Consider the following 16,786-nt stretch of genomic DNA (forward strand, 5'->3'; position numbering starts at 1 on the left):
CATAAAATCATAAAAGAGAACCAGTCAGAAATGAAGGATACACTAACTGAAATGAAGAACAGTTTACAGGGAATCAACAATAGAGTGGATGAAGTCAAAAATCAAATCATCAGTTTGGAATATAGGGAAGCAAAAAAACATCCAATCAGAACAGCAAGAGAAAAATTTTTTAAAAATGAGGATACTGTAAGGAGCATTTGGTAAAACTTCAAATGTACCAATATTCACATAATAGGGGTGCTGGAATGAGAAGAGAGAGAGCAAGAAATTGAAAACCTGTTTGAAAAAATAATGACAGAAAAACTTCTCCAACTTGGTCAAGGAAATAGTCATGCAAGTCCAGGAGGGCAGAGAGTCCCAAATAAGATGAACCCAAAGAGGGCCACACCAATACACATAATTAAAATGCCAAAGTTTACAGACAAAAAGAGAATACTAAAAGTAGCAAGAGAAAAGCAGTTAGTTACCTGCAAGGGAGTTCCCATAAAACTGTCAGCTGATTTCTAAAAGAAACTATACTCTGGTTTCTCTTCAGATCATATAAATCTTTCACCTTTTACTAAAATAAACTTTGCAGGCTAGAAGGAAATGGCAAGAAACATTCAAAGTCATAAAAAGCAAGATGACTCTATCCAACAAAGCTATCATTTATAATGGAAGGGCAGATAAAGTGCTTCTCAGGAAAGAAAAAACTAAAGGAGTTCATCACCACCAAAACAGTATTATATGAAACAATAAAGGTTCATCTTTAAGGAGATCAAAAACATGAAAAATAAAATGGCAATACACATATATCAATAATTGAATCTGAAAACCCAAATAAACGAACTAGAAACAGAATCATAAGTACAGAGAACATTTCGATGGTTGCCAGATGGGAGGGGCAGTCAGGGAGATGGGTAAAAAAATTGAAAGGATTAAGAAATACAAATTGGTTGTTCCAGAATAGCCATGGAGATGTAAAGTATAGCACACAAGATATAGTAGCCAAAGAATATATATGGACATGGACATGTCCAGTAGCCATGGACATGGACAATGATGTAGGGATTGTCTGAGGGAGTGGGTGGGTTTGGGTGAATAGGGCAAAGTGGAAAAAATGGGGACGACTGTAATAGCACAAACAATAAAACGTAATTTAAATTTTTTAAAAAAGCATCCTTGTGAGTCCTCTGTGGTATCTTTGTAACCCACAGGGGAAATGTGTGCCCCTTTGAAGCACATGGCTCCAGCCAAGGGGAATTACTCTCTCGTCTACGAATCTACACTCTCACAGTCAGATACTTTTTCCTTTCTCCACCCCCGGTGCCACCCACTTGGCACATCCTCTGACCTCAGTTTACACAGCTGTCTCCGTAGCACCTTGCAGCGCTTCCTCCTGCAGTGGTTACAAGACACTGAAATGGCCAAGTTCTTCATTGGGGCCACCACTGGATGGTGCTCTGTGAGCACAGGGACTCCATCTGCTGGATCTATTGTTAAATCTGCACACCAGCACACAGCTTGGCACAGAACAATAAAGGAGGCAACTAGCCAATAATTTGTTTTCTTCCGCCACCCACATTTTCACCTGTACTGGTCACCTACTAAGGAGTAGAAACTCTCCCCAAATCTAGTGGCTTAAAAACAATCACGATTCATTTCGTTCATGACCCTGCACGTGAGCTGGATGTTTCTGATCTGGGCTGGCTTGGTCAGCTGGGTCTAGGGAGGGCCTCATCTGGGACAGCTCATGCCTACCCTACTTGGTCTTCTCACTCAACAGGCAAGCCCTCTTCCCTCAAACAGGAGTCACCACGTACTTCCCAAGAGCTCCAAGTGAAGGGAAGCCCAGTACATAAGCACCTGCAAGCTGCCACCCATGGCTGTTTTTTGCTATCTCTTTGGCCATAGCAGATCACACAGCTTTTCCCAATGGAGACAGACTCTGGCAGATGTCTGCAGTCTACCCCAGTACATCACCAGCACCGAGGTGGATGGTGCCCTTTTTGACTCCCCTTCCTGTGATGTTCTTTTCAGTGCAATTTCACTAGGATACAATTAGGGTCCCAGTCCCTGACTCCCACTCCTCAAGGATACCCACCCCGCACTCCCTTAATGGGTTTCATCTCCTTATGTGTCTCAAATTTTCTCTGCTCTGCCTTCTGGAAGCCTCGATCCACTTCAGGCTTCAGGCCTCGGGACCAAGCTCACCCACATTTGAAACAATGGATCTCGCCTGAGTTCCCCGAGGTCTCCCAGGTCATTTCACTCCTCAGTCACTGAGTTTAGCAAGCTCTGTTTGCAGAGAAGCAACAGGATGATTCCCCACACTAAGCTGAGCAAGAGCTTGGATTGAGTTCACTGACCACCTGCCTTTCCCTCCAGGGGCTCCCCGGGTGTTAGTGGTCCAGCCTAGACAGGCACTTGACTTCAACAGCACTTGTATTATTTCAGTACATGTTGCTACAGGAAGCTAGAGGCTTTTCTTTTTTTCTCTTATGTTGATCTTCAAGTTGACAAATGTGAAGCAGAAACAAACCACAGGCCCCAAATGGAGTCACTTGTTCTTAACCCATGACAACAAACCAAGACTTAATACCTGATCTATCCACAATTTCAATCTTCTCCAGGAATGCAGTATTAACTGGTCAGTCTGGAATTTTCTGGTTGGTACCATGAGATAGTCTGTCATGACACATAGAGGTGCTTGATAAATACCTGTGGGATGAATATGAATAATGACAAATGTAGGCAAGGGCCACAGAGGCAGCAAACAGGATGCCGAGTTACAGAGGGTTTTAAGGCGGATACGGCAGGTCCATTTTGTACTTGAAGCAGCTGCCTTGCAATGCTCTACTTCTGACATCAGCTGTTTCATTTTCCTATGAAGACCTTAGGCCTTCCCTCCACCTGTAAAAACATTTAAGCATTGTGAGCTCTTTACATTTTTGAGGTGAGCCACTCAGTAAATTTGACCTCCAGGTCTTCACCAAAGGCTCAGACCTCACTGCTATGGAATCTTGTGTAAAAGGCCCAGTTTTCAGGAACATCTAGACGCAGCATTTCTGCAAGCCTCCCATTGCTTCTAGGTTTTCAAAATTATATTCTTGTATTTAGTCCAGTGTTCCAGAGATAGATAGCGTCATCCCCCCTTACCTGGGGATACATTCCAAGACCCCCAGTGGGTTCCTGAAACTGCAGATAGTATGGATTGCTATATATGCTGTTTTTCCCTGTACATACTTCCCATGATAAATTTTAATTTATAAATTAGGCACAGTAAGAGATTAATCTAACAAAAATAATAAAATACAATTGTAACTATTGAAATGTTATGCAAATATGGCATTATTAAGCAAAATAAGGATGCAATGCCTCGACTGTCCATTTGATAACTGAGACACCTACTAAGTGACTAATTGGTGGGGAATATGTATCACATGGATCCCCTGGACAAAGTGATGGTTTGCATCCCGGGCAGGGCAGTGGTAGACTTCATCACACTGCTCATTTTATCATGCAATTTAAAACTTGCGAATAGTATATTTCTAGGATTTCCCATTTAATAGTTTTGGATCATGGTCGACGGCGGGTAACTGAAACCATGAAAAGCAAAACCGTGGGTAAGAGGAACAACTGCATTACAGAAGCATTACAGACACCGGTACCAGTCTGAGGGTCGTCTCCTGGATCTTCTCACTGGGTGACTGTTAGCTCATGTTGCCTCAGGCCCTCAACTCCATCCACAGCATGCAGGTGTGTAGAGTGGGCTGCAGCCCACTCTAAGGAACACTGATCAAGAGATCAAATGGTGGAATCAGTCGTTATCCTTCTAGGAGAGGAGAGGCCGGGGGGTTCCCCATTGCCATTCTGCATATGCAGGTCCAGGTTCACAGCTGGTCACAGACCCAAAGTTCACCAGGGTAAACATCGCTTATATTTCTGAACTGTGGGATAAACACTCTAGGGTTCCTTTTCTTGTCATAGCTGTATGGGTTTTCTATGGCTGCTATAATAAATTACCACTAACTTAGTGGCTTCAAACAGTTCTGGAGGTCAGAAATCCGAAATTCATTAAACTGGGCTCCACTCCAGGTGCTGGCAGAACTGGTTATTTCTGGGGGTTCTGAGAATGACTTTTGTCCTCTGCAGCACTGAGTGACCACCTATATTCCTCGGCTCTTGTCCCAAGGTGTCACACCTTGTTCTGACCTTCCTGTCTCCCTTTGTAAGGACCCTTGTGGTAATATTGGGCCCACCCACATACTCCTGGATAACCTTCCCTCCTCCAGATCTTTCATCACACCTGCAAAGCCCCTTTAGCCACGTAAGGTAACATACTCACAGGTTAGAGAGATGTGGGGTACATTTTCGGGGGCCCTCATTCAGCCTCCACAGTAACTGAGGAAAAAGGACTTCTGCGGGCTAGTCTGGCAGGGGCAGAAACAGGAGCAGAAAGAAGCTCCAGCATCCAGTGGCCCAGGGTCAAGGTACAGGTGCAATGTTAGCTGCTGCAAACAAGAGCACATGGAGTAAATCCCAAAGGATGGGGAGGGCAAGAGCTGTGTCTGACACCAGGCAATCTGCCAGGTCAGGGCAGGAGTCGGGACCTTGGGCTTCAGCTCACCATGGAGAAAAACCACAGCCCACCCAGGGGAGGGAAGGACCACCACACAGGCAATTGGCAACTGAGATTTATTTAAACGATGAGTCAACAGGAACAGGAAGTGGTGCGACAGCACTAGTAGCTGGTTTCTTGAGTGTGGAATGGACTGGTCAACAAGGCCTGGCCGTCATTCAGGAGATTCGCGTATCAACTTCAGGTAGGTCAGTGGCTGCAGCTTCTGGCTCAGCACAAGCCTTGAAAAGGTTAATAAGTGATCTCCTTCAAACCTGAAGGGGGAAAACACACAGCTGAAAGACTTCCAGAGCTGAGGAGAGAAAAAGCAGAGGTGGGAGAGTGCGACCCCACTGGACCCGGCCTTTGGCTGGTTCTGAGCACAGGCCACACCCCTGACCATTGCAGTTCTGGCCTCCTGCTTCCTAAGATGAGATTTCACCTGGAAACAAGCTGTGCACAAGGCTGTGTTCATGGGTGGTTTTAAAGGTATGAAGAAAGCACTGTCAGCCCTGGCTGGTATGGCTCAGTTGGTTGGAGCTTCAACCCGAAAACTGAAAGGTCATGGGTTTGACTCCTGGTCAGGGCATATGCCTAGGCTGCAGGTTCTGTCCCCCCGTCAGGGCAGGAACGAGAGACAAACAATCAGTTTCTCTTTCCCTCCCTTCCTTTCCCTCTTTCTAAAATCAATAAGCATGTCCTCAAGAGAGCATTTAAAAAAAAAAGAAAAGAAAAAAAAAAAAGAAAGGATTGTCATAGTTTATGGAGCTCTCTGCTGTTAAAACCAGCCTGTCCTTTAAGAGCTGAACTCGGAGCAAATGCAGACATGCTTCTTCACCATACACACACATGTGGAGACATCATGGCAGCCAGATGAAGGACAAATGAAGACCCCATCATAGCAATGTTCAATATACTGTTACTCTGTAAAACCTAAAATCAACTCAAAATATTACACACAACCCACACTTCAAAAGTTTGGGAAAATTAAGTAAATTTGGAAATAGCCTCATGACGGAATTTCATGAAGCCATTCAAGTCACATTTGGTGAGTTTTTAATAGCAAGGGGGAATGCTCGTGTTATAATGCTAAGTTGAAAAGGTCAGGAATCAAAGTTATACAAATCTATAAATTCAAGTCTGCTAGAAATGCAACAAGAGCTACCAAAACAGTGAGAGGAGCAAGTTACTAGAGGTTCTCTCTGAGGGATGGGCACCCACATGATTATTCTTTTGTCATAGTAAAAATTACATTGTTTTGAAAATTTGGAGGGGCATAGCAATATAAAAAACCTGCTAAGTGATTTCATTTTTATCCTCACCTGAAGACATGTCTATTGACTTTTAGAGAGAGGAAGAAGAGAGGGAGGGAAACTTCGACTAGCTGCCTATCATACATGCCCCAATGGGGGCCAAACCCACAACACAGGCATGTGTCCTGACTGGGAATCGAACCCACGACCTTTCAGTTTATGGGATGATGCTCCAAACTACTGAGCCACACTGGCTAGGGCTAGTAAGTGATTTTAAGTAAAAAACAAACTGAAAATGAAGTTGTGGGCTAAAATGCACAGCTGAGTAAATATATAAACTAGTGGGGATGACAAGCTCCAGGGGAATGATTAAGTGCCTCTTTCAGCCTGGAGTCTTCATATGGGGGACAGTCCTTGCCTCTACATCATTGGGACACATCTGTAGGAAGCTTGAGGGGCAGCTACTATGTTCAAGGCCATAAATGGGATCTAAGTGGTCTCCACAAAGCTGGAGATGTGCCCAAGAAATGACCCTTGAGGAAGAGGGATGAACGAAGGGTGGCTGTAAGGAGAAACTGGAGTGAGACCAAGGGAACAGGGGGTCCATGCTCTCCCCACAGCCCTCCTCTCCAGGCTGGGTGATGTCACCTTCATTAGAAGGTATCAGAGGGAGATACTCAATCCACAGTTGTAGGGGTTTGTTGGAGGGACATCATGATCTGTGTTTACCCTCTAGTAGACCTAGTTATAAACTGATTAAAAAAGCAGACACTAGTTACTTTTACTAAGATCATTATTTTAAACTCCTGAAGTCTGTCATCGTCCACTTGAGGCAATTCCACAGCAGGTTCTGGTGCACGGGCTCCACCTGACAGCTCTCCTGCTTCAGTGTACAGAACATGGGTATGATGGCTAATCCTGGATGCAGCCATGGGCACGCACAATGCTCAAGTGCTCCTGGGCTCCAAGTTCAGCTATGTCTCGCATCCTTTGCACATGAAAAGGTTCTCATTTTTAGGTCAAAGCAAAGGTGAAGGTCGGTACCTAGCTCACTTCCCCCTCTGGTCGCCCAGCATAGGCAGTAATGCTTCATAAGCTGCTCCAGGAGCTCCATCTCGTCCAGGAATTCCAGGGCCTCGATTCTGGCAGAACAGTACAGATGTGTACAATTAGAAAGGAGGACAACACCCAGTCACAGACATGGAAAGGTGTTCGTGACACAGACTATGGGAAGAGAGGCCACAGATAGTAGGTAAGTTGTGGTTCCATTTTATTTTTATTGAAAAGAAACAAGTACCATAAGCAAAATCAAAAGACAAAGGACAAACAAAAAAATAAAACCTGCAATACAAATAACAAAGGATAGATTTCCTTGTTGTATAAAGAGCTGTTGTACTTCATTAAGAAAACTTCAAAAATTCATTTAAAAGATGGGTAGGGGTTGTGAGGATGGATGAAAAGGTGAAGGGAAATAAGTGGTACGAAAGTCCAGTTATAAACTAAGTCAGTCAAGGAATGTAATGTAGAGCACAGGGGAAATAGTCACATATGTAAATGTTGAATCTCTATGTTGTATACCTGAAACTTATGTATTTTATGTCAATTATACTTTAATTTTTAAAAAGGCAGGTAAGACCAGTCTGCTGGAAAAGAAAAGCAAGATTTTTCAGTCTCATTTATGAGAAAAAAAATGCACATTTCAATACTTGACACCTTTCCAACTATCAGATGGACAGCATTCAAAGGCTGCTATGCTAAAGAAAGAACAGGGAAAAAAGGAGCCCTCCTGCATTACGGGTAAGATTACAGAATAGGACGGCCTCTCTGGAGGACAACTTCACCTCTCCGTCGATGTTTATAACATGCACCCTTTCACTCAGCAATTCTGCTCTGATAATCTATCCTGGATGTATACAAAGATCCATGTTCAAGAACAGTCACTGAAGCATCGCAGCTGCTATGTGGGGACAGCTAAAATTCCCAGAAACTAGAAGAGATGGGCTGATAAATTAAAGCATATTCACACAGGACACTGACAGCCAATTAAAAGAAAGGGAAGGTCTATATGTATTGACATGAACAGCCTCTAAGACATATCATGGCATTGAAAAAGTAGGTTGTTTTAGTAAGTAATGTGCATGGTTGACTACTATCTATGTAAATAAAAAGTAAAAGTACATATACTCATACATGCACAGAACTTTTGAAGAGTAGACTATTTTGGAAAATACAGAAAAAACTGACAGGAGGTAGTAGGTGAGCAGTGAGGGTGAGTGGGGTGAGGGTTTTGTTTTCACTCTATACTAATTTTTTTCAATCATGTGCTTACATAGTTTTTTTCAAAAAAGTATTTTAAATATAAATTTTTAAATTTATGCACACACAGAAACACGCACAAATATATGAACTAGCTTTTTAAAATATTTTCTGTCATATGGAAACACTGTGGAGAAAAAATTCAGACATTTCCAAAAAGTATAAAAAACAATAAAATGATCCCTAGTCCTGCTATTCATAATGGCCAATACTAACACTCTGGAATTGCCTTTTATCCAGCCTGAGTGTGTGTGGGTGTACATATGTGCACACATTTGTGCATGTTTATGCATTTCTGCACTTGTTCCTGCCTTGATATGTAGGCCCAAAGGTCACATCTGAAGTGAGAATGTCTACCCATAAAGGACATGGTTGCTTCCTAACTAATGTTCCCAACTAATCAAAAGACATTCAGGGCAGGCTTCTTAATACCAAGTTCTAGAAGAAACCAGCACCCTAAAAAGAAAATGCTGTTATCAAGTTCGGCTGCCAGAAGATAGCTGTTCATGAGAAGGTGAACTCCACAAGAAGGCATATCACTGCCCTGTTTTGATCAGTTATTCCTCCCATGCTCAGAAGAGTATGTGGCACACACTATACACTCAGCACCTGTTAAATCAATAGGCCTGTTTTGTGCATGGTATCTGGCAAAATCCTTGACAGATGTGGACACAAACTATGTGGCATTCACACAGCTGGGAGGACCATTTAGCCTGGGGTAGACACACGAGAGCTGTCCCATCTCATCACCCACTTCTGTTGGGGACACATGTTGCTGTCTACAAAAGACCACCACAACATGGGACAAACGACTGCCTAGAAGTTGCTGCCTCTCGGCTGGTGCCAGTTACAGACTCCTCCCTGGGAACTGGGAAGAGCTGTGAGAGCGGTTCCGTCACACGTGCTAGACCGCGGCTCTTCAGAACAGTCATCTTGACATGAAGCAAATAAAAACCAGTCTGTGGGAACGCAAAACTCAAGACGAATGCAGGAAGCACTGACCTGCTCATGTGGAGGTAGCACAGACTTTCAAGACTTTGACATACAGTCTTGAAAAAAAAATTGATACTTCTAAAGTTAAGAAGGTCTGTGGAGAAGCAAGACCAAAAATTCTCATTATCTTTCAAGAGACAAACAGCTATACCTATAGGTCCCCAAAGGTGAGAGGAAGCACAAAACAGGAAGTACAAAATAAGTATTTTTAAAAAAGCTGGCAATAACACTGCACAGAGATGAATATGGTGATGTGCCTGCCAATATTTCTTACAGCAGGGAAATTAAAACTAAACAAAATGAAATACAGGACACCACAACTCATCCACACATGCAAAGGAATAATATGCACCATGGTTATGCATATTAACCATATTAAAATGGTGCATAAACATAAAACCTTCAGTGTTTTGATAGGTAAAGATAAATACAATCTACTGTTAGTTTTTTAAAAAGGAGGGCAATCTACGGACTAACATGTGTAATATGAAGCTACGAATTCAAGAAATACAAATCTACATAGTCATTGTAAGTACTCCTCTTTCTACATGCATAGAGAAAAAATGCACCCCACTCCTGAGCAGCAGCTCTCTCTGGAGGGTGTGGGTGCAGACAGCATGGCTTTAAATTTCATGTACTTTCCATTACTTGAAAATTGTTTTAGAACAAGTGTGTATTTCTGTTATGAGAGCAAAAGTCCACTTAAAATTCTGCAAACAGGCTTTTTCCCCCTTAGAAGTCCTTCAACAAAGTCCTCCTCCTTCCACTCCTAAACAGGAGGATGGTGCACAATTTCCACTGCAGAGGTTGCTCTGGGAATTTTGCAGGTAGTCACTACTTTTGAAAAGATCATCTGTTTTGACATAAACCCTATCTCAGCTAACAGCTAATGAGTTACTGTTGTGGTGCTAGAAAGCTTAGTCTGTAGGAGCAGGTTAGTTTGTTTCAAAATGGGTCTGGTTAGGGTTTTGTTGGTTTCATGCTAGTTCATAGATACTGACCAAAGACCTAACCCTTGCCCTCCTATACCTGCTGACTTCTGTCCGAGGTAATCTGCTGTACAATTCCATCATGTTCATGGCTGAGGCTGTTTCCCATCCATTTGACAGGAGCCGTTCTTTCTGAAATGTGCAGTGGAGAGAAATGGAGAACCACAAGGCACTGTCATAAATGCAGACATCTTTAAACATGTGAGAATTTCTTACATGACTCCTCTTTCCAAACCCCATGCCAGCCCCTACCATCTTTCTTATTTTCCAGTGTTCTATACTGAACACGGACTGATACCGATTTAAATAAGGGCAGGAGTAGGTGTCTCTTCAGTCAAAAAATGACATTTTAAAAAAAGAGATGAGACTACCATCGATTCCAAGAGATCTGGGGACATAAAACAGTGCAGACCATGTTTGGATCCTGATTCAAATGCACTAACTATGATCATTTAAATAATTGTAGAAACTGAACATGAACTGGGTGTTAGATGCTACAAAGGAGTCATTGTCAATTTCTAAGATGTAATCACGGTATTATCATTAACCTGGGGGGAAGAAATTCCTATTGGTAGAAGATTTATACTGAACTATTTATGGGGAGGAAATGATATACTATCTGGGATTTGCCTTAAAATATTCCAAAGGCAACACCAATAAAAATTTGGAGGGAATAAAGTATTAATTACTGAAGCTGGCTAATGGTTCATGGGTATTTGTTTTGTAATTCCCTCTACTTTTCTGCTGTTTGAAAAATGCATAATAAAAAATTAAAATAACAGGGTGAAGGAAATATGTATTTTTGATACCAAGGTGGGAAAGCAGACTAGGACTTCCCCAGCATGCTGAACTACTGGCCCCCGTGCACCACTAGCCCGCTGCACACAGGCCCTCTAGAGGGCTGCTCACATTCTGCCATCAGTGAAGGGTGGACACCCTTTCTTTGTTGGCTAAGGGGACAAGAGGATATCCCAGTGTCTGCTCTCTTACCTGCGACTCTAAGGACTTGCAGGTTTCCACCCCTGCCAGGTCACATTGTCGTCTCCGCAGATGTTCAATCATGATCTGCCCAAATCGGTCATCCATGTTCACCTGGGAAAGGACAGAACAGCCAGGCATTGCCGTAATGGTTTTATTGTTAAATATGCAAAATAAAATGACATCCTATTTTAAAAAAATTTTTTTTTATTGTTCAAATACATTTGTCTCCATTTTCCGGCCACCACTTTCCCCTGCCCTCCACCCACCCCAACCTCCTTCCCTCAGTCCTTCCCCACTGTGGCTTTGTCCGGGGGTGTTTTATCCATGTCCCTTGATTAGACCCTTCCCTTTCCTTTCTCCATTACCTCCCTTCCTCCTTCCCTCTCATTACTGTTGGTTTCTTTTTTCCTTCAGTGTTGCTGGTTATATTTCCCTTGCTTATTTGTTTGTTGGTTAGGTTCCACTTATAGGTGAGATCATATGGTATTTGTCTTTCGCCCCCTGGCTGATTTCACTTAGCATAATGCTTTCCAGTTCCATCCATGCTGTCCTGAAGGGCAGCAGCTCTTTGTTTCTTTCTGCTGTGTATTATTCCATTGTGTAAATGTACCATAGTCTTTTGATCCGCTCATTTACTGATGGGCATTTAGGTGCTTCCAGCACTTGGCTATTGTTAATTGTGCTGCTATGAACATTGGGGTGCACTGGTTCTTTTGAATTGGTGTTTCGGGATTCTTAGGGTATAATCCCAGCAGTGGAAACACTGGGTCAAAAGGCAGTTCCATTTTTAGCTTTTTGAGGAAATTCCAAAATATTTTCCACACTGGCTGCACCAGTCTGCATTCCCACCAACAGTGTACTATGGTTCCCTTTTCTCCACAACCTCACCAGCACACGTTGTTTGTTGATTTGTTTATGACAGCCATTCTGACTGGTGTGAAGTGGTATCTCATTGTGGTTTTAATTTGCATTTCTCTGCTGGCTAGTGATGCTGAGCATCCTTTCATATGTCTCTGGGCCCTGTGTATGTTCTCCTTGGACACGTGTCTGTTCAGGTCCTTTGCCCATTTTTTAATTGGATTCTTTGTCTTTCTAGGGTAGAGTCATGTGAGCTCTTTATTGAGTTTGGAGATCAAACCCCTGTCTGAGGTGTTATTGGCAAATATATTTTCCCATACGGCTGGCTCTCTTTTCATTTCGCTGATGTTTTCTTTAGCCATGCAGAGGCTTCTTATTTTGATGAAGTTCCATTTGTTTCTTCTTTCCTTTATGTCCCTTGCTCTAGCAGACATATCGGTGAAAATATTGCTGTGTGGGATATCTAAGAGTTTCCTGCCTATGTTCTCCTGTAGGACTTTTACTGTGTTGCAACTTATATTTTTTACCCATCTTGAGTTTATTTTTGTGTATAGTGTAAGCTGGTGGTCAAACTTCAATTTTTTGCACGTAGTTGTCCAGCTCTCCCAACACCATTTGTTGAAGAGGCTATTTTTACTCCCTTTTCTGCTTCTGCCCCCTTTATCAAATATTAATTGACCATAGAGACGTGGGTGTATTTCTGGGCTCTGTATTCTGTTTCACTGATCTATGTGTCTGTTCTTATGCCAGTACCAGATTATTTTGAGAAGAGTGGCCTTGTAATATAGTTTGATGTCAGGTATTGTGATCCCTCCTACTTTGTTATTCTTTCTCAAAATTGTTGCAGCTATTCAAGGTTGTTTATGGTTCCATATAAATTTTTTAAATGTTTGTACTATATCTGTGAAATACATTAGTGGTATTTTAAAAGGGATTCCGTTCAATCTATAAATTGCTTTGGGTAGTATGGAGATTTTGATGATGTTAAATTCCTCCAATCCATGAACATGGATATGCTTCCATTTGTCTGTTTCTTCCTTAATTTTTTTCTTCAGTGTTGTGTAGTTTTCTGTGTACAGGTCTTTTATCTCCTTGGTTAAGTTTATTCCTAGGTACTTTATTTTTCTTGTTGCTATAGCAAATGGGACTTTTTTCCTGATTTCTGATTCTGATATTTCATTGTTGGTGTAAAAAATGTCTTCAATTTCTGAATGTTGACTTTGTATCCTGCTGTTTTGCCAAATTCACTTATTAGGTTGAGTAGTTTTTTGGTGGAGTCTATGGGGTTTTCTGTGTACACTATCATGTCATCTGCAATCAATGACAGTTTTACTTCCTCCTGTCCAATTTGGATGCCTTTTAATTCTTTCTTTTTTTTTTTTTCTTGTCTGATCACTGTGGTTAGGACTTCCCATACTATGTTGAACAAAAGTGGTGAAAGTGGGCATCCTTGTCTTGTTCCTGATCTTAGTGGAAAAGCTTTTAGTTTTTGCCCATTGAGTATGAGGCTCGCTGGAGGTTTTTTGTATATTGCCTTTATTATGTTGAGGTATGCCCCCCTTTATTCCCACTTTGCTAAATGTTTTTATCATAAATGGGTCTTACCACATGCTTTTGCCGCATCTATTGATATGATCGTGTGGTTTTTGTTTCCTTTTATGTGATGCATTATCTTGTGATATTTATTGATTTGCAAATATTGAACCATCCTGGCATCCCTGGGATGAATCTCACTTAATCATAATAGATGATTTTTTTAATGTATTGCTGGATGTGGTTTGCCAATATTTTGTTGAGGATTTTAGGGTCTATGTTCATCAGCGATATTGGCCTGTAGTTTTCCTTCCTGGGTGTGTCTTTATATGGTTTTGGGAATAAGATGATGCTGGCCTCATAAAAAAGAGTTTGGGGGTCTTCCCTCTTCTTGGGTTTTTTGGAATAGTCTGAGAAGGAGAGGGGTTACCTCTTTCTTAAATGTTTTGTAAAATTCTCCTGTGAAACTGTCTGGTCCAGGGCTTTTGTGTGCTGGGAGTTATTTTTATTACTCCTTCAATTTCATAAGCTGTTAACGGTCTGTTCAAGCTTTCTGCTTCTTCAGTGTAGAAGGTTATATATTTCTAGAAATGTGTGCATTTCATCCAGGTTTTCAAATTTCTTGGCATATCACTGTTCATAGAAATTTCTTATAATCCTACGTATTTCTGTGGTATCAACTGTTATTTCTCATCTTTCATTTCTGATATTATTTATTTGGGTCCTCTCTCATTTTCTTGATGAGTCTGCTTAAAGGCTTGTTAATTTTGCTTATCTTTTCAAAGAACCAGCTCCTGGATTGGTTTATCCTTTGAATTGTTCTTTTAGTCTCTGTGTCATTCAATTCTGCTCTGATCTTGATTATTTCCTTCCTTCTACTTGCTCTGGGCTTTGTTTGTTGTTGTTGTTTCTCCAGTTCTTGAAGCTTTAGGGTTAGGTCGTTTATTTGAAATGTTTCTATCTTTTTGAGGTAGGCCTGTATTGCTATTCACTTCACCCCCATGACTGTCTTTGCTGTGTCCCATAGGTTTTTGACCGTTGTGTGTTCATTTTCATTTGTTTCCAGAAACTTTTAGATGTCTTCTTTGATCTCATTATTGACCCATTCATTGTTTAATAGCATGCTATTTGATCTCCATGACTTTGAGTAGTTTTGGGTTTTTCCCTTGAGGTTGGTTTCTAGTTTCAAGCCCATGTGGTCCAAGAAAATGCTTGTTATGATTTCAATTTTCCTGAATTTGTTGAGCTTGTTTTGTGTCCTACCATGTGGTCTATCCTTGAAAATGTTCCATGTGCATTTGAAATAAATGTGTATTTTGCTTCTTTGGGATGAAAGGTTCTATATATGTCAGTTGAGTCCATTTGATCTAATGCATTGTTCAGTTCCACAATATCCTGTTGATGTTTTGTTTGGAAGATCTATCCAATTTTGACAGTGGGGCATTAAAATCCCCTACTATCAGTGTATTGCTATCTATATCTTTCTTGAAGTCCTCCAGATTTTCCTTATATATTTGGGTGCTCCTATGTTGGGTGCATGTAAGTTTACAATGTTTATGTCTTCTTGATAGATTCTTCCTTTGAGTATTATGAAGTGTCCTTCTGGGTCTCTTTTTATGGCCTTTGTTTTGAAATCTATTTTGTCTGATATAAAGCTTTCTACCCCGGCTTTTTTTCCCTGTCCATTTGCTGAAAATTTTTGAATTTTTTGAAATAAATTTTTGAAAATTTTTGAATTTTTGCTGCAAATGAATATTTTTTCAATTCCTTTATTTTCAGTCTGTATAGGTCCTGTGTTCTGAGGTCAGTGTCTTGCAGGCAGCATATGTGTGGGTCATGTGTTCTAATCCATTCAGCTGTCCTGTGTCTTTTGATTGGGGCATTTAGTCCATTTACATTTAAAGTTATTACTGATAGGTACTTACTCATTTTTTCCCCCTTTAACCTATGTTCTTCTCTTTCTCATTCTTTTTCTTCATCTTCTTAAAGCAGTCCTTTTAGCATACCTTGTAGTGCTGGTTTGGTGGAGGTCAATTCTTTTAGCCTTCTTTTGTCAGGGAAGGTCCTTATTTCACCTTACATTTTAATTGACAGCCTTGCTGGGTAGAGCAGTCTTGGTTGCAGGCCTGTGCTTTTCATAACTTGGAATATTTCTTGCCATTCCCTTCTGGCTTGTAGTGTTTCAGTTGAGAAGTCAGCTGCTAGCCATATTGGGGCTCCCTTCTATGTTACTACCTGTTTCTCCCTTGCTGCCTTTAGGATTCTCTCTGTCTTTGATATTTTCCATTTTAATGATGTGTCTTGGAGTGGCCCTCATTGGGTTCCTCTTGAACCGGACCCTCTATGCTTCCTGGACTTTTCTCTCCTCCAATTAGGGAAGTTTTCCATCATTACTTTTTCAAACAGGTTCTCTATCCCTTCCTCATCCTCTTCTCCTTCTGGTATCCCTATTATACGGATATTATTACGTTTCAGGTTGTCCTGCATTTCCCTCAGTGCCTCTTCATTATTTTTCAGTATTTTTTTCATTTTCGTGCTCTTTCTTGGAGCTTTTTTCTACCTTGTCCTCCAGCTCACTGATTCAATCCTCTGCTTCACGTAACCTGCTTTGGTCCCTTCTACTGTGTTCTTCAATTCAGAGATTGTATTCTTCATTTCCTCTTGCCTCTTGTTGATAGTTTTTATGTCCTTTTTCATGCTGATATAGTTTGCAATAAGTTCCTCAGTTTCCCTGTAGTTTTTGGTAATTCTCTTTGAACTCAGTGAGCTCACTGAGCTTTCTTAGAATCATTGTTTTGTACTCAATACCTGATAGTTTACTTGCCTTTATTTCATTTAGTTCTCTTTCTGGGGATTCCTCCTTTCCCTTTGCCTGTGGGGTGTTTCTTTGTCTTCCCATTATTTGTGAGAGTCTTCTTTTAGCTTCTGCTTCTTAAATGGATTTCTCTTGACTTCCTGATTTTGTGGTGTGAACTTTTATGGTAGGAGACAGCTCTTTTTATTTTTTTCTTTCTGGATATGCCTCTGAAGAATGACATCCTATTTTAATCAGTCAGTACTAAGGCTTGTTAATACTCAGTGCAGGTAATGGAATCCGTGTGTAGTGCTGAAAGGAGCGCTCACTGGGTCAGCCCCTGGAAGGCACCTGTACAGCTACTGTAAGCACAGCCTGTGGCCCCACAATCAACCCACTGCAGGTAATCTCTCCTGCAGCTGCACCTGCACGTGTATGCAAAGATGCAAGAAAGTCTACTGCAGCATTC

The 16,786-nt window shown here is 41.4% G+C and overlaps 1 protein-coding gene across 1 annotated transcript in view; it reads right to left on the minus strand.

The window, feature by feature from the left end:
- Nucleotides 1–4,669: 4,669 nt before the first annotated feature.
- Nucleotides 4,670–16,786, minus strand: part of LCMT1 (leucine carboxyl methyltransferase 1) — a 60,544-nt gene continuing 48,427 nt past the window's right edge. Inside the window, exons 8-11 of the mRNA XM_054580879.1 lie at nt 11,142–11,243; nt 10,192–10,283; nt 6,898–6,995; nt 4,670–4,875 (exon numbers count right to left, since the gene is read on the minus strand). Coding sequence (XP_054436854.1) covers nt 4,853–4,875; nt 6,898–6,995; nt 10,192–10,283; nt 11,142–11,243 — 315 coding nt within the window. The 3' untranslated portion in view covers nt 4,670–4,852. The remainder of the gene's footprint in view (nt 4,876–6,897; nt 6,996–10,191; nt 10,284–11,141; nt 11,244–16,786) is intronic.

The sequence above is a fragment of the Pteronotus mesoamericanus genome, unplaced genomic scaffold, assembly GCF_021234165.1.
Source record: "Pteronotus mesoamericanus isolate MK-2021 breed Mesoamerican mustached bat unplaced genomic scaffold, CSHL_Meso_final contig_64, whole genome shotgun sequence".
NCBI lineage: Eukaryota > Metazoa > Chordata > Mammalia > Chiroptera > Mormoopidae > Pteronotus > Pteronotus mesoamericanus.